The sequence below is a fragment of the Mustela lutreola genome, chromosome 7 (assembly GCF_030435805.1).
Source record: "Mustela lutreola isolate mMusLut2 chromosome 7, mMusLut2.pri, whole genome shotgun sequence".
In the NCBI taxonomy this organism is placed as follows: domain Eukaryota; kingdom Metazoa; phylum Chordata; class Mammalia; order Carnivora; family Mustelidae; genus Mustela; species Mustela lutreola.
The window spans coordinates 24532359-24559658 of record NC_081296.1 but is presented as its reverse complement, the minus strand read 5'-3'; the positions used below and the strand labels follow the sequence as shown (position 1 = coordinate 24559658).

Sequence of the window (27300 nt, the reverse complement as noted above, 5' to 3'; positions counted from 1 at the left end):
TATTCAGGGCTGGTATCTGATGGCACTGGCTTGGTGCACACAGGGCCAAGAGGGAGAGTACTCAGCATGGAAGGGGGGCGTGCTCTCCCATGCTTCCAGCTGCCCCGTCCCCAGCAGGTCTGGCCAGAGCTAGGGCCCAGGGAAGACTTGACCTCCCAAAGTGAGAACTTGGCCCCAGAACTGGAAGTCCGTATAGGCACAAATGTACTGGGAGCGAGCATGATGGGGCAGGGGCCACACAGAACTGAACCAGGGGACCACACCCTGACCGTTGGCCTCGCCACCACTCCCTCCTCCACTGCCATCACCAGGTGGGCTGCCCCTCCCCCAGGTGCAGAGATCTGTACAGCACAGTTCTAAAAATCTGCCTGTTGCTTTTCCCCATTTCTTCTCTGGAGAATGGAAAGGATACAGTTCCTCAGGGGGGTCCTGGTCCTCATTCACTGGGCAACTGTCCAACATAAGTGGATTCCACTGGATGAATGTTACCCTGATATTCACACTTGTTTGGACTATATTTGCTTTGCCATTGACCTCTTAGCTTGGCTTCACGGCTTGTGGACAGTGCCCTCATCACACACATGGTACACTTTTAAATCCTCTTCTATAACCAGCCCCCAAACCACCACGTGCCAGACTTTGAAGGCTTCAAACAAGCTGCCCAAAAGGAAAGTCAATAGAACTCTGAGGGCTGTCAGAGCCTCAGTGATCTAGAAACTTTGACATTTTGCTTCTAAGAAATCTCCTGTTACTTGGCCCCAAGGTGCTGTTGAGAAAGATTAGCATGTCTCTAGGGAGGTGATGGACGGGCCAGTCTAAGGACATGCCTCAGGTGCTGTCCTGCCCCCACCGAAGCAAGAAGGACCAGTCATCCCTTGGGAAGGGGCTGGCACCAGTCTTCTCCAGTAGCTGGGTGAGGGTGCCTGAGAACAGCACCCAGAACTGTGGGGAGGCAAGGCCCCTCCCCCAGCCTCAGCACATGGCTGAACCCCAACCTGGGTCCCCTGCGTGGGACAATCCTCACATTCCCATTCCTGCTGAGGGCATTATTACTCTCTGCCATGTTTGAAAAATGACCTGTCCTCCTGGGATACCAGCTATTTCCAGATCTGTGCAAATCATTGTTTCCACCCGCTAAATGCTGGGTATTCGACCTGGGGGCAGGGAGATGTCACTTAAATGGGAGAGGAGGAAATCACATTTCTTTCTAGAATAGTGAGACTTTTGATCACGAGTTGAGATGTTTCAGTTTCAAGACCGGAGGCATTAATCACCACTGAGATGATGGGATGTTTCTGATTAGAAACAAATTATTCTGGAGGGATTGTAATGTATGGTGTTTTTAAAGAAAACCATTGGCTCTCTGCGTTAAGAGTATGGCGTTCCCTTTCACTGAAGAGATCAAAGGACCGTTGACTTCCTGGTGCCACTGGAGGTCCCGTGGAAGGGAGCTGGTCTGACTGTAAGGCCTCAGTCAAGGCCCCAGGTGTGCCCCCTCACACCCGAGCCCCAGATTGTGATCTGGAAATCACAACACCTCCTAGAGGCCTTGGGAGGTCAGGGGAAGGAGTGAGCACACAAGAGCCTCTGGGCTGCCGCACCCCAGGGAAGAAGTCAGGGAGAGCCTCTCGCTCCTACCTTGCTATCCCGTGCTGTTCAGACAGCTGGTAGATGCCTTCCTGTGCTCTGGGCAGGGAGACAGGGCTTTCAGCTCCAGGGCCTTAGCAAGAACAAGAGTGGTTTGCTACAGAAAGTGCTTCAGCCTACACCACTTCCAAAGCCTGCACCTCCTTTCTTGGATGGGGCCTGACCCCACACCCCACTCTGCAAGGCTGGGGGTCTGCAGCCAAGTCTCTGTGATTCAAGCAGCATTTCCTGAGCTCCTTTTCTTAGGAGAGAGCGTGCTAGACCTGTCCTGGTCAGGGGGTATGAGAGTGGACAGTAACCCAGCCCAGGTATGGACCGACAAGGAGCCAATGACATTAGTCATTGACATTAGCCAATGACACTCAGTCGCCTGGTCCAGTGTGCACACTGTGCTGTGGGACGCAGGCATCCTCTGCCTGGACAGCTGTGGATGGGGTTGCTGGTGGAGAGTGATGCTCTTTCTTTTGGGCTCAGTGGTAGTGGCCCCTGACATCCCCTAGTGCTTTAGAATTAACAAAATACATTCACTCATATTATCTCATTTGGCCCCATCCCCGTTTTACAGATGAGGAAACTGGCTCACAGTGCTGATGTGGCTTTTTTTTTCCCCCCAAGGTCACACAATTAAAAAATGGCAGAGCTAAGAGTTTGGTCCCTGCCTTCTGACTCTTAATCCACCTTTTGTTCAGGTGCATAATAATGTCAGGGCTTTAGATTGTGAACTTGAAACATGGAGGAGCTGAATTCTAAGATGCCTGCAGCTCGAACCATCACAGGCATGTGCTTATCAGAAAGTCAGGTATCTGCCTGTCTCTCACAACCTTTTCCTCCAAGGGCTCTGTATCAGTCATTCACACTGTAGTATAAATCTCTCTTTAGTGTTCTCTCTCTCTCTCTCTCTGAGGTCCTGCCTGTTGTCTGCCCTCATTTGTGAAATAAAAAATTGAGTCCTTATTAAAAAGAAACTTGTACATCAGAGAGGAAGTGTGTGAGGCATCAGCAGTATCAGGACCTTTTTCTGGACTGTGTGAAGCCATACCACTCAGGCAGCCAGCACTCTGCATGAAGATAAGAGAGCCAGTCCTCCATTCGATGTTACTCATAGGATTATAAGCACCCAGGGAAAGGAGGGTCATCACGTTTCATTGCTTTTCAGAGCAGGGGCAGAAGGGAGAGGCCAGACTACCCCTTTGGTGTGGAACATTTTGTGTGGCTGAACAGAGCCTCCCACCAGGTAACCGAGTTCCGGAGAAAAGTCTAGAGCCCATATCTGCTCAGTTGAGAGAAATGAGCTTCCAATAGAGCAGGGGAGCCCCCGGAAATTGCCAGGACAGGTACCTGCATGGAAGCGAGCTAATAGTTTAACAGCAGATGCCTCTGTCCCCTCTGTTGCCCTGCTGTCCCTCCATTGACCCAGTAACCTTTGTCAAACTAGCTGCCTTTGTGTGGAGCAAGGGATCAGAGAGAGGTGTCGCTCCCCTGCACAGCAGCCTGGGTTTTAGCCACTACCTGGACCTTGCCGTTGAATCAGAGAAGCTGTTGTCTCTATGGAACACATGCTCTATCGGTGACCCCCAAACAGGGCTTGTGGTCAGGAGGACACAGGTCCCACATCCCTGCTCTGCTGTCTCTCATCAGACTCTCATTTCTTCCATGAGCCTATCAAATATTGATGTCTTACAACAGCCTTTTGAATGTGGCTCAGGTCCTGTAAAGTGGTGCCTGCACATGGTGACGGTGTGCGTAGGAGGCAGGAGGCAGGCTGTAGTGCTTGCAGAGCGCCTGGGCCAGCCTCCTCCAGCAGGAGTGGAAGGCCTTTCACACAGTCACTAACGGGCTGAGAGAGCTAAGCTACCAGAGTGATCACAGCTCCTGCCTGAGGACTGACAGGGACAGTGGCCCTGCAGGGTCCTCTGCACCCCAGGCTCACAGAGCACAATCAGGAGCTCTTGGGATCACCAGACATTTTGGGTTTTCGGGGGTCACCTTGACCTTGGGGCTCCCCGGCTGTAGAACCCCAGCCAGGATTTATAGGTCAGCAGGTTGCAAATTCAGAGACACTGGGGAAACCTCAAGCTAAGGCTGTGGAGAGGAAGGAAAAACAGTTTGAGAGGGAGTATGAGTTGAAGGGGTGTGTGTGTGTGTGTGTGTGTGTGTGTGTGTGTGTGTGTGTGTCTGAGAAAGCATTTCCAGTTTCAAGGCTGGAGGAAAGAGTGGGGATTTTCATTACTGTTTAAAACCTGCTATTTCAGGTTTCAACAGCTTCCGACGGTTGCACGGCTCATGCCAAGTCTGGGGGGAAATCTGTCAAAAATGCTTTTGAAGCGCTTTTGACATTTCACCAGCCAAGTGCCTTTCAGACACCCGCAGAAAATGGAGTTAGCACGAGGGTCTGCCCTTCCCCCACCCCTGCCTCAGGCTCTGCGAGCCGAACCTGCCCGGCAGAGCACAAGAACATGGGGCCCTCATGCTGGGGCGGTGAGGGCTCCCCCCTTGCCAGCTCTGCTGCTCACCCCAGAGCCGGGGAGGAAGCCTGGCCGCCCCCGCCACCGTCGGAACCTGGGCTCCAGCAAGTATCGAACATTCCTGCAGCGTTGCCATCTTCCTGAGGTTTTTACGACCTCCTTTAGCTAATTCTCAAAACACCGCTTTGGGATCTGGTGTTATTTATAGTCGTGATTTTACAGCTGGGAGAAGTTGAAGAGAAGGCAGACCTCACTGCAGAGGAGCATGTCATCGAGGCTGGGCCACCATGGGATGACAGAGACCCGGTTCCTCCCTGCTGGGGAGCCCTGTGGCCCTGGAGGAGGTTGAGGTGGGGGGTAAGGGGCTGGAGCTGTCACTGGGGAGGAGCTGCAGGGATACTCTGGGCCTCCTGTTCCTCTTCTCTGAAAGCCAGTGTGGTGTATGCATGTTTACTGTGCACCTACTATGTTCTGAGCGCCGCCCTGGCCGTAGCCACTGTTAGCGGGATGATAAATGAGGTCTAACAAGAGTGACATTAAGCCCAGGGCTCAGCACATGGTAGGCATGCAGAAGGTGGGTCCAGCTGTTCCTACTGCTGTTATCGCTGCCACCACCACCGTCATCATCACCCCCAAAGAAGCTGGCAAGGAAGCGTTGCACCATGTCTCGCTGTCACTTGGGTCCGAGAGTCCAAAGGCCTTCCCCAGTTTTTTAGGGAATTCTTGTTCACAGCCACACCCGAATGAATACCATGAGCCCATGGATATGTCCAAGTCAAAGATTTCTCTCTCTGGCCATAAGTCTTTTGCTCCCCGGGTGCTAGAATTTTCATTCTTATTGCTTTTCCAGTGAACAGTCCCCCCCCCATGTGTCTTTTACTCCCCATCCCAGCGGGGGGACTGCCCGGGGCTGGGGGCCAGGTCACCAGGCCTTGTCTGTGGTGCACAGCTGGGGAGGGGAACGTGAGGGGCTGTCCTCCCTTTGGGTCGTCTGGTGGGGAGCTTTCCCAGCTGGATTTATTACTGCTTCGTTTCTTTGTTTCCCCAGTCTCAGGGAGCCATATTAAACGTTAATGTAATGAACGACCTGAAAAAAATACCCCACAGTGAAAGAGGACTTCCAACAAGACCAGATATGTTTTTTATAGATCTGTTTGCTGGGATTTTTAAAAGTCCCAGAATGGCTTCACAGTGATGCTTGGGGCTAATCCAGCGCTAGCAGGAGACACTGTGGTCTCCTCCCTGTTTAATTAAAGCTGAGGCGGAGGGGAGGCAGGAGGAGACGGAATTCCTTGTCTGTGCCCCCTGTGTTAACCCGAATGCAGCAAGCTCAGGTTACAAGGGGCTGCTATTGAAAGCAGCCCCTCAAGACTTGTCTACAGTCGCGTTCGTTTTCAGGGTCAGATCAGCTCCGGGAGGTTATCTCGCTGAGCTGCCAGATCACCTGCCTGTGGGGCCTGGTGGTGGGGTGTGGCCAACCCCCCAGAGAGCTAAGCCAGCAGGCAAGCGGCTCAGCGCCTTTTCCTGGGCTCCAGGGATTCTCTGGTCGGTTCTCTGCTCTTGTCCAAGCACTGACTGTTAATAATAACAGTAGCACTTGCAGACGGCTCCCTCACTGCTGCTCACTTATTCCAAGCTATTCTGTTTGGGTTTTTTTAAGATTTTATTTATTTATTTGACAGAGAGACAGCAAGAGAGGGAACACAAGCAGGGGGAGTGGGAGAGGGAGAAGCAGGCTTCCTGCCAAGCAGGAAGCCCGATGCAGGACTCAATCCCAGGGCCCTGAAACCATGGCCTGAGCCAAGGGCAGATGCTTAATGACAGCCACCAAGGTGCCCCTGTTCCAAGTTATTCTAATCATCAAAATTATTCTGCAAGGAACATTTTATTATCCTCAAGCCACAAATGAAGAAACTGGGGCTCAGATAGATTAAGTAACTTGCCCGAGGTATGGAGTGTGCTAACAGGTCTGTTCTTCCCCCTGCTGCTCTGTCCCTAATAAGACTCCAGTCAAGGAGAGTGTGGTTACCTGTGGATGTCAGGCCAGTTCTTTCTCCGGGCTGGAAAATTAAAAGCCAGTGACCCTGTGCTAGGGAAGATGGTGGACCTGGGCAGTAACCTGACTTCTTGTTTCCTGGCTCACATGGAGGCTCTATCCAGTACAAACCATAATTCATACAGGAAGATGGAATTTGGTCCATGAAATGGGGCAACTGGGGTCCTGTCCCTCCTCTGCCACTTACTACGTGACGTTGGCCCAAACAGTGACCCCCCCCACTGAGCTCAGTGGCCAGCAGCCTCAAGATTGTTGTGGAATGTTCCACACTATTGTGGAACCTTACAAGTGAGCCCATGGGACAAGCAGACACACCACCTGTATACACAAGGCTGTCATGAATACACTCCCTTCCTGCCCCCCCCCACACCCTCCTCCTCCCCAACTGGCCTTAGAGCCTGTGAAACAAGACTAAGAACTTTCAGAGGGGAAATCATTTTTCAAGGGCAACCCCAGACACCTGAGTTTTACAATGGTCATCGATCATTTTCAGGCAGAGACCTTGTCAGTTTTGCATTTGGTTTGAATAGACCCACAGGATTGAGTTCTTGCCTTGATTTTTACATACATAATAATGACACCTGCAAAAGACATTGAAGCCCTTCCTGATGTTGCTGGTCAGGAAGTGACTCAGCTGGGCTGACTGCCCAGCCGGCAGGGCCTTGGGTACCTTGTGTGGTCAGGGGGTGCCATGGGAGCGAGAAAAGCACGGCTTCAGAAGCCTTCTCCACTCACCAGTGCAGTTTCCTGGGGCCCCAGCCACTGTCTGTCCCACCCCAGAAGGAGCCCCTCTCCTAGAAGGAGTATGAAGACACTCAATTCCTAATTCTCCCTTCTTGACGTGTCTCCTGCACCAGGTGGATCCAGGCCCTGTAGTCCAAGACAACATCTGATGAGAAAAGGAATGTTGATGTTGCCCCTAGATCAGTACGCAGATTCCTCTTTTCCCCACGTGCGTAATCCAGTGCTAAATAGGCAGATACCAGGTCCCAAGTACACAGTAATCCCATTTTCCCAGGAAGCAAGTTTTTTTTAATTTTACAACCAACTTGACATATAAAAGTCTGTAATGGTAGAGGCAGACAGGTCAAACGCCTTCCTAAAATATGTAATTCATTCAGGTCATTACCCATGCATATTTAAAGGTTTATACTTATCTTTTAACTTAGAAATAGTGCCAGTTTTCTTCATGTAATAAAGTCAGACCTGATGAAGCTGCTGGGTGTACGGGGTCAAAAACGAGTGCATGTGAGCAGTTTTATAAGGTGCAACCTAACATTTGCTGTGTCTGCCCTCATTATCACCCCCTCTACCTTCTGGGTCCCCCGTTGGCCAGCATAGGACTTGTCCCCGCTGAGTTCACAGAGATGCCGCCTCTTCCGGAATCTGTAAGCGCTGCTCTCGCTGGACAGGTCCTCGTGAGCTGGGGTGTCACTTAGTGCTGTGTTTGCGGGACTTTGCTCTGCGTTTGCATGGCCATGCTCCGCGTCCTCGGGATTTCGTAGTACGTTACGATCCTTAGGCTTTTCCTTCTTTCATTCTGTTGGTGTGGATCCCAGGCTCTTTGTATAACCACTTACCAGCTTGCTTTTCAGTGATTCTTAAATCTTTTTTAGCTCATCCTCCTCATTTGTGATTTTGAGTCATGCCTCCGGGAGACAGTTACATTTCTTTTGCTTCCTTCTTTTTTTCTTGCTCCCCAAGTGATCACACTACAAAGAATTAAAGGCACCCCTTATCCCTGCCCCTGAACTGTGAGAGCTTTTGTTCTCACTAAAGTATATGGCAACTTTGTCTTTTCCAAGAATAATTTTGAGTGAAAGCCATCTCCCCCTTTTATTCGAGCATACCTGTATAAACTCAGCAGGGTGATAACTGGATGTCCGCTCTTACTTAATTACACATTTTTGTATATGAATCCTCACCGGTTTGTTGTTAAGAAAAGAGAGCTCATTATACTCTACGTAGGACACTGGGCAGAAGTTCCAGATAAATCAGAGGTTCTCAGTTCTGGGTGCCTCTTATAGAGATGGATTGGTCTGGGACATTGAGGTTTTTACAAGCACAACAGGAAATTCCTGCAATAGATCCCGGCTTCCTCCTTGATGCCCTCCAGGTGGAAGTCATGTTACGATGGTAGCCGTCCCATGTTCCAGGTATCCTGTTGGTGGGACCTTGTCATATGGCCTCATCCCTCCGCCTCAGCACCCCTCAAACTTCCCTGGGTCCCAGTGCTAACTCCTGAGTCCCAGGAGTACCCCATTGTCAAACCCCTCCCTCGTTTATCTAGAAAATAGGCTGTTAAGAAGACACAATGTTGAGGCCCCTGGAGCTGGCCACGTCCTCCGGGGGAGGGTGCCTGTTCTGGCTCAAACATGCCACAGCCCACAGGGAGGGTTGCTTGTGGCTTCCCCACCTCTTTTTTGATTTGAAAAGACTGGGACCCCCCTGCACTATTCCCTCGAGATTCCTAACCCTTCTAAAGTAAGAAATACAAAACAAAAGTAAACAAAAACAAAAACCAACAACCAAGATCCTACTTGTCAGACTGGGAAGCAGAGGAATTCACCGGGTATGCACAAGCACTTTGGGGAGCAGACCGTGTCCCCTTGGTCGTAGCTGGTCCCGGCAGTCTCCCACTGATCCAGTGCCTGGTGACTCCTCACAGATTTCCCCCTCCCCGCCCCCAGGACAGCCCTCCTTCCAGCACAGGCCAAGGTCAGGCCTGACGGACAGGGAGGAGACAGAGGGGCACATGATCCAAAGGAACCTGGTGTCACTACTCTATGTGGGGTTCGGAGGACACCCCCGCTTCCCTCTCTGCCGGCATGAATTCCATCTGGGCTGTGGCTCCAGAGGTGTTTGCTTTATTAAAGTTTTGCAGAGTGCTCTCAGAACCCCATAAATCATGGGTGGGTAGGGGACCCCAGGTGGAGAGAATGCGCCTGTGTACCCGACTCTCCCCATGGAGGAGACCAGCTTATCAGAGAGTTCCGGAGAGAGAGTTCCTGGGGCTCCTGGGAGAGCCAGCAAGGGCCCAGGAGCTCGGAGGGCAGGATCAGGGCAGAGGGGCCGAGTTGCTGGCAGAACACTGTGGAACATTTTATAAAAGGGTGCAGAGAGGGATAGGAGGAGGACTGGAACTATATGGGGAAGTCCAAACAAGTGTGCTCAGTGGGAACCTGGGATGTCTGCCGAGCTAACTGGGCTGGTTTGGCAAACCCAGGTCTACAAGGACTGGAGATGCCAGTAGCTCAGGCCTTGGTGTCTGAGTTAAAACTGTGAGCCACAAATAATCTGTGACTCCAGGATGGAAGGTTGCACTTCCTTTTCTTCTACTTCATTTTGGGCCCCAACTCTTCAGGCTTTGGGGAAATTCAACCCCCCCCCCCATGACTGAGCTCGCCTCTACATCCAAGGCCAGGGGGAGATGCCTGAGGTCATCATGCCCAGCACCTTCTGGGTGCCACCAAGCTGTCTTGTCTGCTAGCTGGAGAATTTGGAAGCCCAGCTTTCTGCTTGGTACAGGGGTAGAAAGGGTGGGAAGTAAGATGCAAGCCTCATAAATCAATATTTTAGCAACGATCTTGTCTTTGCTTGGACTGCCGAGACAAAATACCATAGATGAGCGGCTTAACAGACATTTATTTCTCACAGTTCTGGAGGCAGGGAAGTCCACAGTCAAGGTGCTGGCCAATTTGGTTCTTGGTGAGGGCCCACTTCCTGGCTCGCAGATGACTGCTTTGTCACTGTGTCCTCAAGTGGTGGAAAGTCAGTCTCTGGTCTCTCTTCCTCTTTTAAAAAAGGACCCTAATCTCTTCATGGAAGCTCTGCCCTCGTAGCATCATCTAAACCTAGTTACCTCCCCAAGCCGCCCCCCCCCACCCCCGCAAAAAAATACCAACCCATTAGAAGCTAGGGCTCCAACATGTGGATCTGGGGAGACAAAGAACATTCAGTCCATAACATCTTGAAACAGGCGTCTATCAGGCAGCTGGTGTGCAGCCAAGCCTCCTTGTCCTGCACTATTTCAAGCACGTGGGAATGACATGCGGGGCCCAGGCACAGGGACCGCTGCTCCATGTAGCCATGGTCACAACCACTCGGCCCAGGTTCGGCCCCCAGCTTAGACCATCTCTATCTCTGGCAGTGCTCCTCGACCTGTGGGAAGGGCCTGCAGTCCCGCGTGGTACAATGTATGCACAAGGTCACCGGGCGCCATGGCAACGAGTGCCCCACCCTCTTGAAGCCCGCTGCCTACAGACAGTGCCACCAGGAGGTCTGCAATGACAAGATCAACGTGAACACCATCACCTCCCCTCGCCTCGGTGAGTGGCCCCAGGCTGGTGGGGAGGGCACTGCTGCTCCCAGCCAGCTAGTCCCTGCTTGTGGAGGGGTTCTAGAATCCAGAAAGCGCCCCCCTTGGGGCTGATCCCAGCACTGGAGAGGCCAGCATTTGTCAGCTCTGTTGAAGGTTAGAGGTTTCAGAGATGGACTTTTGTTCTTTGTCTGCAAGCAGCAACCTCAAACACAACATGGCAAGCACCCGCTAGTCCCTCTGCCAACAGTGAGGGACACAGGATGGTCCCCCAATAAGGTTTTGGGGCTCCTGTGCATGAGGAGGGCAAGGGGAGGTGCGTTCTTCCAGAAATGAAGGAGCTGGGGTGTGATTCACGAAACCTTGGGGATGTGCACATGGGATTTTCTTTAAGCTGATGCACGAGAAGAAAGCAGGTGTTGGCGGGTTGTAGTCTTGAATTTGGTGGCATGGGAGGGAGAAGAGAGACATTTAACACCAATTTAATGATTCCTTTTAACAGTCTCTCCTCCTCCAAATAGAAATCCCTAAGGAATATTTTCCTACCCAGAGCCCCGTTCCCTAATGTTGGAATGCAGCCAGGAGGGGGGCTTCTAAGTTGTTTCATAGACGTGGGGGTGGTCTTGGAGCTTGCAGAGGGATTCCCCCAGCCTCTGCGTGCACAAACTTCCTTGATACGCTTCAGACACCTCCCTCTGGCAGGAACTTCTCTCCACAAGATGACCCTGAAGGAGGTTTAGACCACTTGTGCCATTAGCTTCTACTTCAGTGGCCCTTTGAGGCCCACTGCCCCAGGTCATTCTGTCTCCTAAATGCCAGCAGGGATGGCATCCTAGGCCAGAAAGCAACAGTGCATACCACTTAGCTGGGAAGCAGGGTGCACAGTGCCCTTGTCCTGAGGAAGCAGCCAGACCACCGTTCCCTGCGAAGCGGTCAGGTTAGACACGTGAGTGCATCCCCTGTAGAAGAAAGTGACATCCCGTGGCACCGGCAGGGGGCCTGTTTCCTCGCGTCCATGCAGGGCTCAGGCATATGTGTGAGCGAGGGCAGCCCTAGAGTCAGACCACGGGCCCTCTCTGTGCATGCATCAGGTTGTACCCACGCCGTCCGTAACCCCTGGGCTCTCTCTCCCCCCCACCACACCCTTAGCCGCCCTGACCTACAAATGCACACGGGACCAGTGGACGGTGTACTGCCGGGTCATCCGAGAAAAAAACCTCTGCCAGGACATGCGATGGTACCAGCGCTGCTGCCAGACGTGCAGGGACTTCTATGCAAACAAGATGCGCCAGCCGCCTCCGCCATTGCTGAGCTCATGACACGTGGCCCAGCGGCCCCCCCGGCGCGGCAGCGCGTGGCCTGCGTGCTAATGACATGGCAAGCTGAACGCCCACCTGAGAGCACCCCAGTCCTGCAGCCGGCCCCACCCCCCTACCCCTGGAGCACACCACCACTCACCCACGAGGCTGTCCCAAGAATCCGACCATTATAGAACTGGAGTGTGGACTTGACGTTTGCTGTTAGCGCTTTTGTACTTAATATATTGTTAATGGCCACTGGATGGCTTTCTACAGTAAGGAAAGAAATAGGCGTGAGTCACAAAATTATTGTCCTTTCTAAGGGTCTGTGTACCTCAAAGGGAACACCTCTGATGGACAGTTGTCAAAAGAAAGAGACGTCCCTGTGCACTTCTGTCTTGGCTTTCTTTTGACATTTGAATTCCCGGTGCTTGATGTGCCGGGGGGATTATCCCCGAAAGGAGACATTTTACATGAAAACTGGCTTTATTCTGAAAGCTGGCACCACCCTGGAAAGAAGGATGGATGTCAGCAAGCCTCTGCAAAGGGCTTCTGAGAGGCCCAGGCTGCCGGAGCCCTTCCTGACCACATGAGCATCAGAACTTTGCCTCTCGGCCCATCTCTGAAAACACATTCTCTAGATCATGGGCCTTGTCTTGGAGGTCTTGTCCCTGGCAGTCTGAATCTCTGTCAGCCAAGGATGCCAAGACCACGTGATTCTGCATACCACCTGTGTCAGGAAGAATATTCTGGAAGTGTTTGGGTTTGGGGAGGCATCTAATTTCTATACAGTCGACCACATTGGGAAACAGAAAAGTCTTTCTCTAAGGTGCTATGAAATGGGACGTATGTTAATTAGGGGGATGGGACTGCTTCCTGGCATAAAGGTGAACCTTTCATCCAGGGCGTATGGCCCCTCTGCCTTCTGGGGGCCTCTGCTCCAGGCAGTGCTTCGTAAAACTTTGCACCTTACAAATGGCTTCCCGTTGATCTTGGCCATCTACCTGAAGTTGATTCTTTCTAGAACCTCTGGCTACTTCACCCTGGTTTCCTCCAGAAGCCACTCAGCCTGGTGTGCCAGGAACATGGAGGACGGCCCCCCTTGCAAGGATCGCGGCACAACCACCATGCCTTCCCATAGCCCAGACCTTGCGGGGCCTGGCATTGTCACACTGTTGTCATTGACCCATCTTTTTAGTAAGGCAAGGATGACTCTCAGAAAAGCATGAAGAAAGCCTTTCCCTGCTGCAGCCCCTCAAAGAAGAGCTGCACCCTCTCCAGAAGCCTGGGCAAATGACAAGAGTACAGAAGACCATGGGACCCCATCCACTTTGGGAGCTGGAAGGGAAAGACTCTAGAAGCCAAGAGGCCTGTTTCACTCACCAACTTGGTGGGTGTTTGATGGGTGCTTACATTCAAGGACTTTATCGTGATAAACACCCCCTTTGCCTTCATGATTGCAGACAGGAAGCCTCATGTATGCCCGTCTCCCTGGGGTCATCTCCAAGGACTTCCTGACTTATTGGTGCTGTTTATGTATCTGCTTTTGTTTTTGATGATGTCACAACGTTAGGGTTAGCTTAAGGCTGTTTCAATGTATGATTTTTCATATTCCAGAGACAGAGAAGTGATAGGGATGACAAAAAATGTGTGCGGTTCCACTTGAATCATGAGAAGTTTCGAGAAACCTGCTTGGGTGCTGTGTTAAGGACTGAGAGAATGCCAGGATGGAGTGATCCACCCTGCAATGTAACCCCCGCTCCCCCAATGGTTGCACCAGGGCCTGTGCAAGATGCTGTCCTCCCCAACTCAGGCTTGGGCACCAACAGAATCCCTCCAAACCCCGTTGCCACAAAACTTTCAAATTCATGGGGAGCTAGGCTTCCATGTTTCCCTAGCCCCCAGTGGGCTATGCTTCACCCCAAAACTTCAGAAAGGTAGCAGCCTCGGAACCTGAGGAGCAGAGCTAGGATGGCCAGCTAAGGAAGCCAGGAAGCCTTCTTGCTCATACGCACGCTTGTACCCAAGTTGCATGAGCCCATAAGCGAGCCCTCTCCCTGGTGCCTCTGAATTACCCCCCACTGGCTACCTTGACCGTGTCCACTGGATGCATCTGGCCAGGGCCTCACACCTTCAAAATCCAAAATAATTGATTTGATTTGATTCTTATTAAACACCCCATTGGTTCCCCCATTGGTGTCTTTCTGACCTCTTTTAGCTCACGCTGGCACTGAAATTCCCCAGCCTGCCTTCTGTTTATGGCACAAGCAATGATCAATGTTAGCGAAACCAGCCTGGTGCTCTTCTTCCACTGTGTACAGAAGACATTGAAACCCTGTGATCACAGCAGTGACGTTTCTTTATTAACACTACCCTGTACTGTCACTCGAGTACTGTACCTTTTTGATTGCACAAATGTGTTACTAACTGCAGAGTCTTATGACCTTATGGTGCTACTTTCATGAGTACAAATGAAACCCTCTCACTTGACCATGGCTTGATATTATCAGAACACAGGGAAGATCCTCGGCAGCAATAATATGATTGCTTTGCTCTCTTTTCTTCGTTTCAGAGTCAAATGTATATATTTTCCATTAGTTAACTTACATTACGTACTGTACCCATGGTATTTTTGTTTTATTTTTTGGTGCTGGTTTTGAAAGAAAAAAAAAAAAAACAGAAGACAAACATTGGACACCACTGTAAATGAAAAATTAATCATTTCATTGGAAGTGAGTTGAACATGTTTTAATAAAATGTTTTTCCATAACAATATTAAGCTGTCTGTGAAGTAAAAGACAAAAACCAGTCCTCGAGGGCTGACAGAGGGCGGCCTGTCCTGCAAGTGGCCCCATAGCATGCCTGGAATGGTGTCCCAACCACAGCTGGGGACGATGTCAGAAGTTGCTGGTTAATGCGGTTCTGGCCAGTGGCTGCATCTCCCTGAGCAAGTACTAACAAATCATCCTGTCCCGGGCCTCACCCTGGTGTGGTTGCAAAGCGCTGGGTGGGGACACAAAGGCCTGACAGCTGTGCTGTGAGTCTGCATCTGATGCAGAGCAGAAGCCACCTCACTTGCAGAGACACCCATGCTCCTTTGGGGTGCAGGGACCCCTGGTGCAGGCGAAGGGGGCATTTCAAACAGAGCCTGGGCCCTGGTAATGCCAGAATGGGCAGCTGCTCCCTACAGCCTTGCTTTTCTATCTTTAGCCCAATCCGTCCCCCACCCTGCCCATAGCTTCCCTCCTCATGCGGGGATGAGAAGCAGTCCTGGCCCTGCCATCCTCCCAGGCTAAGGACACGGCAAGGTTACCACACCGTGGGACCCCATCTGAGATTGACACGGAGCAGGGATACTGCTCCTTCTGGATCAGGAAGTGGTGGTTCCTCTCCTTCTAGCAGCAAGGAGAAAAAGTTTCCCAGCCAAGAACGTGGAGCTCCATTCAACAGAGAAGGCCTCCTTTGAATGTTGGAGCAGCCCCCAGAAATTTCCTGAAGCAAAGACCATTTGTTTAACAGACAGCAAACTGCCCACAGCATCCCCAGTTGCCAGGAAACACAAGCCTGTTGCTGGCGTTCATTCTCATTAATCATCAGCCACCTACCTCAGAGACCTGCTAGTATCGTCTCCTCTTTTCTCTGAGAACTCTGATTTCTCTGGAACGTCCAGCAGCCCTGGTGGTATGTCATTTCTCCAAGAGCGGCTGCGATTCCCGGGTGGCCCTCAGTTGGCTGTTTGGTGGGTGAAATGGACAAGCTCTCGGTCAGCGAGTGTTGAGTGGGTTTCTAGTGGGAACCAAGCACTCCCTGGAACTGATGAGAACACAGAAACAGCAAAGAACCAGCTCAGTAGCTCACAGCCCTACTGAGCAGACAATCCTGGAGTCCTGGACAACAGAGAATGAGCGAGAGCTGCCGGAACTCTAAGAAAGGAAAGGTTAAGGCTTCCTTTGTGGGTTTGTTGATTGACCTCTGGACATAGGCTAGAAGAGGGGGGATTGAAACTTCCATGAACTCTTCAGACCACTCCTCTGGCTCGTGCCCCCTGTCCTGCATTAATACTATTCTTGGGTCACGTGACCTTTAGATATTCCATTGCATCTTGTCCTCAGCAGGCCCTATCCTTTGGGACATGCTCTTCTTGCACCTTCTGGATCACTGTCTCCTGACTTTTGTCCTCCTCTTGCTCCTTCCTAGGTCTCCTTTCTTTGCCAGCTCTAGACTATGGAATGCCCCAGGGCTCAGCCCTAACCCCCATCTTTCTATGTACTTTCATTGTAGGTCGTGTCACCCAGACCCAAGTCTTTGAGAATCAAGCATGTTCTTGTATCTTTCCAATTAACATCTTTGGTCCTGACCTCTCTCTTGACCTCCATCTTCATACACCACCTCTCTGTGTGCACAGGCCATCCTGCAGAAAACTCTGGGACTAGGATGACCCTTCAGAGTTATCACAAATCTGAGACATGGTGGGAACAGCTCCCCTCTGTGCATGTGACATTAGCTGGCGTGGTTCAAAGCACAAATAGAGGCTGGGATTATGAGATGGCTCCCCTGCTTGCCTAACTGACCAACAGTGCCGGTCTTAAGAACCTCAGCTGGGACTTAACAGCCAGAATACCTACAACATGACCTCTCCGAGGAACTGCTGGGCAACCCTGAAGGACGATGGGAGGTTGCACTGGTCAACACTCTGAGAAAGAGCATGACTTTCATGACGGCTGTGTCACCCCATTAGACAACTTGAAAGTTCCATGGCATCACATCCATCATCCTCTAATAGTTAAGGCAGTCACAAAGGCTCACATTAAGTTCAAGGGGAGGGGACAAAGAGTCTGTCTCATGCTGGGGAGAATGGGAAGGCTCTGGAAGAGCAGATGAGATGAGAAATATTTAGCCATTTGGAGGAAGATTCACATACTCTCAGACACAGAATATGCTCACCCTTCCCCTAAAGTCTCATCCCATTTCAACATCATCGTCCAGGTAAAAGCCCTGGATTTCATCATCTAAGTCAGGTGCAGGTTGGCTTCCTTAAGTGTGCAGCTCCCTCCAGGAGAGCTTCTTGAGCACTATTTCTCTCAATCTAAAGACCAAGGAACTCAAAAGAGACACTGCCTCCTTCCAACCTCCAGCATCCAAGAGAAAATGGTGGGATAGGCATGGGAGAACCAGTGTAGATACACTCTATTTAAAAAGGAGGAGCAGGAAAGGATGCTGTATCTTGTCAAATGCTTTTTCTGCATCAATTGAGAGGACCATGTGGTTCTTCTCTCTTCTCTTATTGATTTGTTCTATCATATTGATTGATTTGCAAATATTGAACCACCCCTGCATCCCATGGATAAATCCCACCTGGTCATGGTGGATAACCTTTTTAATGTACTTTTGGATCCTATTAGCTAGGATCTTGTTGAGAGTCTTGGCATCCATATTCATCAGGGATATTGGTCTGAAATTCTACATTTTGGTGGGGTCTTTGCCTAATTTAAGATTAGGGTAATAGAGGGAACATTCCTCAACTTCATAAAATCTATCTATGAAAAACCCACAGTGAATGTCATCCTCAACGGGGAAAAGCTGACAGACTGCCCTTTGAGATCAGGAACATGACAGTGATGCCCAGTGTTGCCACTCTTGTTCAACATAGTACTAGAAGTCCTGTCAACAGCAATCAGACAATAAAGAGAAATATAGGGTATTCAAATTGGCAGTGAAGAAGTCAAACTCTCACTCTTCACAGATGACATGATACTTTATATGGAAAAGCCAAAGGACTCTACCCCCAAACTACTAGAACTCATACAGCAATTCAGTAATGTGGCAGCATACAAAATCAATGTACAGAAATCAGATGCTTTCTTATACACTAACAATGAAAATGCAGAAAGGGAAATTAGAGAATTGATTCCATAAACTATAGCACCAAGAACCATAAGATACCTGGGAATAACCTAACCAAAGAGGTAAAGGATCTGTACTCAAGGACTACAGAACACTCGTGAAAGAAATTGAAGAAGACACCAAAAGATGGAAGACCATTCCATGCTCATGGATCAGAATAATAAACATTGTTAAAATACCTATACTGTCTAGAGCAATCTATACTTTCAATGCCATTCTGATCAAAATTCCACCAGCATTTTTCAAAGAGCTGGAGCAAGCAATCCTAAAATTTGTATGGAACCAGAAGAGACCCCAAATTGCTAAGGAAATGTTGAAAAAGAAAAACAAAACTGGGGGCATCACATTGCCCGAGTTCAAGCTTTACTATAAAGCTGTGATCACCAAGACAGCGTGGTACTGCCACAAAAACAGAGAAATAGACCAGTTGAACAGAGTAGAGAGCCCAGATATGGACCCTCAACTTTACGGTCAAATAATCTTCAACAAAGCAGGAAAAAAATATCCAGTGGAAAAAAGACAGTCTCTTCAATAAACGGTGCTGGGAAGATTGGACAGCTACATGTAGAAGAATGAAACTCAACCAATCTCTTACACCATACACAAAGATAAACTTGAAATGGATAAAAGGCCTCAGCATGAGGCAGGAATCCATCAGAATCCTAGAGGAGAACATAGGCAATAACCTCTTCAAGATATGTCAGGGCGCCTGGGTGGCTCAGAGGGTTAAAGCCTCTGCCTTCAGCTCAGGCCGTGATCTCAGGGTGCGGGGATAGAGCCCTGCATTGGGCTCCCCTCAGCAGGGAGCCTGCTTCCTCTTCTCTCTCTGCCTGCCTCTCTGCCTACCTGTGATCTCTGTCAAATAAATAAATAAAACCTTTTTAAGAAGAAAGGATATGTCTCCAAAGCAAAGGAAACAAAAGTAAAAATGAACTGTTGGGACTTCATCAAGATCAAAAGCTTCTGCACAGCAAAGGAAACAGTCAGCAAAACAAAGAGGCAACCCACAGAATGGGAGAATATATTCACAAATGACAGTACAGACAAAGGGCTGCTATCCAAGATCTATAAAGAACTCTTCAAACTCAACCCACACAAAACAGATAATCATGTCAAAAAATGGGCAGAAAACATGAATAGACACTTCTCCAAAGAAGACATACAAATGGCTAACAGACACATGAAAAAATGTTCATCATCACTAGCCATCAGGGAGATTCAAATCAAAACCACATTGAAATACCACCTTACACCAGTTAGAAAGGCCAAAATTAACAAGGTAGTAAACAACATGTGTTGCAGAGGATGTGGAGAAAGGGGAACCCTCTTACACTGTTGGTAGGAATGCAAGTTGGTGTAGCCACTTTGGAAAACAGTGTGGAGATTCCTTAAGAAATTAAATATAGAGCTTCCCTATGACCCTGCAGTTGCACTACTGGATATTTACCCCAAAGATACAGATGTAGTGAAAAGAAGGGCCATCTGTACCCCAATGTTCATAACAGCAATGACCACAGTTGCCAAACTGTGGAAAGAACTAAGATGTTCTTCAATGGACGAATGGATACAGTCAGTCCATATATACAATGGAGTATTATGCCTCCATCAGAAAGGATGAATACCCAACTTCAGTATCAACATGGACAGGACTAGAAGAGATTATGCTGACTGAAATAAGTCAAGCAGGAAGAATCAATTATCATACAGTTTCGCTTACTTGTTGAATAAACACGAAAGACATGGAATAACATGGAGGACATGGGGAGATGGAGAGGAGTGAGTTGGGGGACATTGGAAGGGGAGACAAACCATGAGAAACTGTGGACTCTGAGAAACAAACTGAGGGTTTTGGAGGGGAGGGGGATGGGGGGTTGGGTGAACCTGGTGGTGGGTATTATGGAGGGCATGTATTGCATGGAGCACTGGGTGTGGTGCCTAAACAATGAATTCTGGAACACTGAAAAAAATTAAAAATAAAAATATAGAAATAAAAAGGAAGGGCAGGGGAGGCACATGGCAGCTACTCCACAGCAGTTCTAAAGTCCAGCATGGCACCTGTGGCCAGATCCTTCAGTCCCAGCCCTACTGCTGGCAAGTGATTTTCCTGGGACTGCCTCCAGAAGCCAGCAACACTTTGTTGTTTGTCATAATTCATTCTTAACTGTAGGGGAAGCAAAATGCAATCAAGTGCTCTTCCCTTTGGAGAGGATGTCCTGGCATGCTCCAGACCGGTGGAACTCTAAACATTTCACTGATGACATGTGTCATTGAATATTCACGGTAATTATCTCCCACCTGCTAGAGCACAAGTATCTCACTAAGGCCTCCAATTTACGTGCCTCTTCTTGCTTGTCTAGTCTCGTTAACAGGATACCATGGATACGGTGGGTCAGTGTGGATTCTGTGGAGGGTCTGTGCAGTTCAAGCCTTCTGGGGCTATGTTATAACAGAGTGTTAACAGCTATGTTAGTCTCAGAGGAGACTGTACGTGATGGCTACTGCTGGCTGTCACACATGATCGTGAATTACTCTGGTCTTTCTCTCCTGTAGAGATGGAATATAATGCATTTCCTAGCTTCATCATCATATACCTTGTATCTTAAACCTGGTTGATCAGCTCTAGAAAAAATATATCTGGCATAGCCATCCATTTGTGGCTAATTCTACCACAGTGGTTAAGACTGTGGTCGTCCACTGTCATGAGACAGGACCAAATCTAAATTTTGTAGGGGCCCGTCTGATGACTTTGATGGGGATATGATGGGATAACCTCCCCTGCATTCTTCAGGTCTTTCAGCATGACACTCAAATATGCCATCCTCCCCGGGTTGCAATATTGCTATCGACTTACCTTCTAGCCTAGAGAGGGGGAGGCAGTTTCTTGGGCTTCCACTTGGCTTACTCCACAACAGTGGCGCCTTATTCCACAGGCCAAGTTCATCCGTTCCAAGTGCACTTTCAGGGACAGGAGAAATGATCACTGGGTGACCAAAAGGAACCACTGGCCCATTATGAACCCAGCCTGGATCAAGACTCCATTTATTATCTGAACCCCATTCCCCCTTCACTCTTAGAGGGGACCACGGTAAGATTCTGGGTCCCCAGCAGCAATGTCAACTTGGATCTGGTGTGCAGCATGTAACTGATTGATAGTTAAAATTAATCACCCTCAGCATTTTTATCATCTTTCTCCAATGCATCAGTAACACCCAGTAACAGCTACTGAATTTCTTTGCCTGTATCTTTCAAATGACTGAGACATTATGCCATCCTGAAAGTTTTCACCATTTCCCTACACCGATGCCAGGAGCATGAGGTCCTTTGGTCTAGCTGGCAGGTGATGTAGCTCCAAAATCCTATTCTAGGGTCTGCTTCCTAGGATCACTCCTGGCACCAACTGCTTTGGTTTGGGTTCTTGGGAACCATCTCTGAGGTGGCGATTTTATTGGGGGGAGGTTCATGGGGAGGGGTGCTCAGGAATACTGTGATGGCATGAGAGAGTCAGGGTTGGGTACAGGGAGACATGAAACTCTGGTGCAGTCACGACAGCTGGTGCCATAGGGAGCTTTGGAGATGGAATAGCCCTTCGAAGTTGTCCCCTGTTAAGGCAAGTGGATGGCCCTGGCTGACAGCTGCCCTGGAGAAGGTGGAGTCTTAAGAGTTAGCTCCCTTGTGCTGAGGGCAAGGCCTGGGGATGGTGCTGTTGGTCAGCCAACACTACCTAGGTTTTGGAGGGAGATCTGTGTGGCACACCACAGCTCCCACTGCAGGCCGCAAGCTTAGATCTTACAAAATTAAATTCCCAATTTCCTCCCTCTTATAAACCCTTTCCTTCCAGGTACTTCCTCCTCTCAGTCAATGGCACCACTATCCACTAATGTCTCACATCAAAACTTCAAGGTCATCCTTGCTTCTTCGGTTTCCCTTTCTATCCCCAGGTCAAAGCAGGCATAAATACCACTGGTTCTATCTCCAAATTATGCCTCTAATCTGTCTGCTTCTCCTTCTATCTCTGCCACCACCGTGCACCAAGTCACAGACCTCCACCAGGACTGCAGAAGCTTCCCAACGACCTCCCTTCCTCCTTTCTGGATCTTTCCAATACATTCTCTGCACACCAGTCAGAGCCATGTCTCCTGAACATAAATCCTGGCATTCTCCCATTTAAAACCCTTCAGTAGCTTCTCACCCCTGGAGTTTTCTCATCTCACAGCCCTGTGTGATCATGCCCCTGCTGTCCTCACCTCCCACATGGTCATGCACACATCAACCACACGACCTCCTTCTGTCTGACAATTCCCCACCTTCTTCCCATTTGGGGCCTTTATTGGTCCCATTGCTTGTGCTGCTCCCACATGCCCCCAGCCCCAGTTCTTCCCATGGCTGAATATCTACATCTCTCATGTCTCAGCTGGAATGTTATTCCTCAGACAGACTTTCCTTGAATTCTGAAGTCACTGCCTAGTCATGGCGGCCATCTTTATTCCCTCCTCAGTGCTTGTCTTAGCCTATCATTAGTCTGTTAACCTGTTTTGCTAGCAAGTGTGCCCATCTAGAATGTAAGTGCCACCAGGGCAGAAAACACATGACTCCCGTGCCCAACATGTGAATGCACTCAGTGAACTCATTTAGCTCTTTGCTGATTACAACTTATATTACTTAGAGTATTTTCAGGTAAGTCCAGGATTGTACCAGAAGATATTTGCACTGGATGAAAGAAGTGCACTCTAAATTCAATGATTTTTTTTGTGTGTGTGCTTATACCTTAAATGATATAAATATTTGGACAACTAGCTTTATTTAAGTCAATGAAAACAAGATGTTTGCAGTTTTTCTGATTCTCCCCCTTGTCAGCCACCCCTTGCCAACAGACACAGGTGTTTCCAGATGGTTGCCATGGCGATCTAGAAGCTGTTTTCTCTCCTTTTCATCTTATCTTTGGAACAGTAGAGTGACAGATTCGGGAAGCAAAGAGGCTGAGGTTTGGGCTTGACATGGCACCACCATCTCGTGTTTAACCCTGACGCTCCAGGAGTTGTCCGGAAGGGCATCTGTGCCTGCGGGCAAGCCCTGCAATGTGGGTGCTCACTGGGAGATTTCCTGGGTGAGGGACATTTGTTACTCCCCCATGCGCTATGAAACTGTCAACCCCTTGATTTTGAAGCCCTTCTCAGAAAAACAACCCCTTCTAGAGACCAGGCAGCTTCAGGCCAACTGGTGGCCCAGTTGGTTGGGCATCCAACTCTTGCTTTCAGCTCAGGTCTGATCTTGGAGTCGTGAGATGGAGCCCCATGCCGGGCTTTCCACTCAGCATGGAGTCTGTTTGGGTTTCTCTCTCCCTCTTCCTCTGCCCCCCCCCCCACTCACTCGCTCACTCTCTCTCTCACTGAAATAAAATCTTAAAAAAAAAAAAAAAAAAAAAGAACCCAAGCAGCTTCAGCATTTCAGGGGCTAACTTTCAAAAATGACCCCAAAATTAGGTTTTTCCTCCTGGAATTCCTTAGGAGAATACTGGGATTTCCCTTGGAAAAGACTAGCTACTCAGGTCTGGGGGACTCTGTCCTTCTATAGGAAAAATGTAAATGACCCAGTGAATGGAAGTGTCTTTTGGTAGATAAAGCCCAGGGGCACCTGGGTGGCTCAGTGGGTTGAGCCTCTGCCTTCGGCTCGGGTCATGATCTTGGGGTCCTGGGATCGAGCCCCGCATCGGGCTCTCTGCTCAGCGGGAAGCCCGCTTCCCCCCTCTCTCTCTCTGCCTGCCTCTCTGCCTGCTTGTGATCTCTGTCAAATAAATTCAATAAATCTTAAAAAAAAAAAAAAAGAAAGAAACAAAACTCCTCTCGCAGAGCGATTAGGATGCAAATCAGCCCGTAGCAGGGATGCCTCGCCGCCCACCCCTCAGTGACTACCACTTACCTATGGTTCAACACACAGAAGTTCCATGCACAGATGTGTAGTTTGGCCTAAATGAAGCTCAGGGAGAAGGGTTCTTGGGCTCTCAACAGGCCCCTCCCTGCTCCTTCCATAGTATCTCTCTCATCTTCATCCTCTGTTCAGAATTCTCTCTTCTCCATGCTTGCCATCTTTGTATCTTAATTTCTGTATCCTTGGGTTACATGTATTTATTCTCTCTGTCCCTTCCTCTACCCATCCCTCCTTCACTCCTCTCTTCCTCGTCACTGTCTATATTTTACCAGTCCCTCCAGTTTCAGATGAGTGTCCGCTTTGATTTTGGCCCCGTGGTTGATGTAGAAACTTTCACTGATGGCCCACTCATGGGTCCCCAGGGAAGAGTGAGTTCCTCTAGGGACTGAGTTGCCACAGAGTCTTTAGATGACCGAGTACATTTAAAAATTCACTCCCAGACCACTCACCCAGAATCCTTGCAAACTAATTGTTCTTTAGAAGTTTTAGAAGTCTCCGGGTGCTCACTTCTAGCTTCATTCTGTGTGTGCCGATCACACGTGCAACAATCCTTCGGCTAATGATACACATCAGCAGTTGGCTTTGTTGCCACTGAGTTAGTTTTAATATGCCTGCTGATGGTTATAAAACAGCAATTCTGGAAGTTCCATCCAAAGATTGCTATGTATTAACACATTATTAAAATAGTATATTGCAAGGTCAACATACTATTGTAATTGTTGACCCATCAAATACAGAAAATCTGTGAAATTTCGATGGAAGCCAGATGCCCTTTTATTAAGTTGGAATTCAGTAAAGGGAAGAGAGAATGTTGCAAATGTTCAGCAATGTTGGTTTGATGTGTTAATCATTTTTGCCAATATTATTTTCATGAAATAATTATATCCATACATGTTACATTATAATATATTTCATTTGTATTGTGTGTACATCCAATGGACATACATGAATATACATAATGTCTACATGTGAAGTGTGACCACAGGGTTGGTTATATTGGGACATTCTGTTGTGCCTTATATAATGGCCCTAGAGCAATTTCAGCAAGGATCTCTGTGTCCCCTGGAGCTGTGGCCACATGGCTTCATGAGTTCAGAGGCTCCCAAGGCAAATGCAATACCCATCTCAGTGTACAAATGATGGAGTATCAAATTTGTTCATATCGTGATTTCTGTGCTGAATGCCCATTTCACAGCATAAGTCAGTATACTTTTATGGGGCAGTGTGGTGGCTGTGAGGTGGAGGGAGACATAAGTGATGACATGCAGTCCCCTGTCCTTGAAGAATCATAACAACATGTTGCTGTACTACCCTTCTCTTGGCAAATAGTGACTCTGCCCAAATGTGGAAAAATACACAACTCATTTCAAAACTAATAGGGCCATTGGCTCAGCATTTAGGAAAAACAAACCTCTGCCCAAGAGTAATCAGATCCGCTGTCTTTCGATGGTTGTAATTCAGCAAAGCCAAGTTCTCCAACTTTGGGTGCTTTCCTTGTAAGCACCGTCAAATGACTTCTCTGCCTCCAGCATTGCATTGATCACCAGTTTCACTTCCTAATGACATTACTTGTGCTTTCCAAGATAAAGATGGGTCAGACCACACTGGATGGTCCTGTGCAGTTTGCTCCATCTAGACCATGCTGCCTGGCCATGGTGGATGGACATAGCTCTCTGTACACAGCCAGTTGCTGATGGAAGCCGGACTCTGACATGGCTATCTTGGGATGCCCAAACAGATAAATCAAGGAGTAACGTATATTTTCAAAGGAACACAAAATCATGTAACAAAATCAAGAGGATAGGGAAAGAAGCCAATAAGAAGACTCCTAATTAACAAGCAAAGTCGTTACAGTGAAAAACTCAGAACACAGGATAAACTCTAGCACCAAAGGAATTAGAGTATTTGTGATTAGAAGGTAAGGTTGAAGAATTTTACCTAAAAGGCAGTATTGAGAAATGAAGTTTTTCTGGGTTCGTTTTTTTTTTTTTTTTTTTAATGAAAGTATCATTAAAAGAGTGAAAATACTAAGGTATCAACTCTTATCTGAGAGGAGCTTCCAAGATGAGAGTAGAAGAAATGGCAGAGAAGCCATATTTGAAAGAGATACTTAGGATGGCCAAGAATTGATGAAAGTCTTGAGTTTTAATATCAAAAGGTGCCACAAATACTGAACAGAAAAATAGAAATAAAGCTATACCTCACACATTGTAGTAAAGCTGCAGAAATCAAGGATGGACAGGAAATCTTAGAAGCAACCAAAGAGGAAAGGCACAGAACCCCAGAGGAATAACAGCTGACAGCAGGTGCAAGAAGGAAATGGAACAGTATCTTTAAGGGCCCAGAGCAGCTATACCTCCTTTGGCTTGGTTCACCTATTAGTGCCTCATGGAACATACAGGGGAAGCTCATCTTAACCCTCCAGAATCTCCTACAATGGGTAGGGGTCAATTATCATGTTCATGACTCCTCCCCATGCCTGCTCATCACAGTGAGTGGCCCCACCATCCACCCATTCTTGTAAAAGCCAGAAACCTGCGAACCAGCCCATAGACAGGATAGTCACAAGTGCTATCACTTTCCGCCTTCCAAATTCCCTTCAGTCCAACCTTCTTCCCTATCCCCAGAGGACACTGTTTAGCTTTAGGCTCATTGCAATTGCCTCCTCACTAGTCTTGCCCCCTCCAGCCACCATACTAATAACAAAGCAACTCTTTGAAGTCTAATGGGGCTCCCTTTACTGTTTCTCTACTCGAAGCCCAACACCCAGCTCACTCTCAAGGCAACATTGCTGCCCCTCCAGTCCTGTCTCTCCATCCCCCTCCCATCCCCTGCCCATGCTTCCCCATGTACAGCAAACTCTCCCAGCCAGGAGTCTGCACCTTGTGGCCCACCAGCCAGTTCTTTTCCCACTGTCTATTGTTATAAATAAAGTTTTATTGAAACAAGCATGCCTGCTTGTGCACTGCAAAGACAGAGTTGAATAAATGGACAAATCTTCCCCCTACCCAGGGCTAGCCAATTCCTAGGCACTTCCTCATCTGGATACCCCAGGAGAGTGTGTCCTGTCTGTCCAAGGGTGTGCTTTTCACATGCAAACCAAACAATCCCTAACTACCATACCACACCTGCAACCCCCTTCTTTGCGGCGCTCTCCCTCTAATACTCTGGGCTACTCTCCTCCTGCCCTAATCACCTCAGGACCAGCCTTTCAAACAACTAGGGACAGCCCCTATACTCCAGAGCCCAGTGGTATTATTCAAATGAGGCAATACTAAACCTGCTTCCCCTGCCTTACCCATTCCCACAAAAACCACAGTAAAGGCTTTGGTCTACATCAGCTTCGGCTGCCTCCTGACTGACCCTAGTGCCTCCCATGGGGCCCTGTGCCCCCCTTTTGGGAACTGTGAATAACAACACACTCTCTGTTCATTTTCCTCTCCTGGTCTGCTGGTCATGCTCTACCTTAAATATTCTATCAATACATTATATCAGGGGGATTCAGGCAGGATCCACAGGTGGACACACTGGGACCTATTTGCCCAGCTGAGTGGGTTTCACGGGAGGAGAGTAGATGGGTCAATAGGTTGTGTTTAAGCAGGTGGTTAACAGCCGTCAACCACCCCACCATGCTCAGCCCTCACAACTTCAACTGTCTCATCACTTGTTGTACCTTCTTAAGTTGGG

General features: G+C 48.8%; 1 protein-coding gene across 6 annotated transcripts in view; it reads left to right on the top strand.

The window, feature by feature from the left end:
* Nucleotides 1-14559, top strand: part of ADAMTS17 (ADAM metallopeptidase with thrombospondin type 1 motif 17) — a 327760-nt gene extending 313201 nt beyond the window's left edge. For all 6 annotated transcript variants that reach the window (XM_059180153.1, XM_059180151.1, XM_059180149.1 and 3 more), the window contains 2 exons: nucleotides 10319-10496; nucleotides 11636-14559. In XM_059180153.1, the coding sequence (XP_059036136.1) occupies nucleotides 10319-10496; nucleotides 11636-11805 (348 nt within the window). In that variant the 3' untranslated portion in view covers nucleotides 11806-14559. The remainder of the gene's footprint in view (nucleotides 1-10318; nucleotides 10497-11635) is intronic.
* The last annotated feature ends 12741 nt before the right edge of the window (nucleotides 14560-27300 follow it).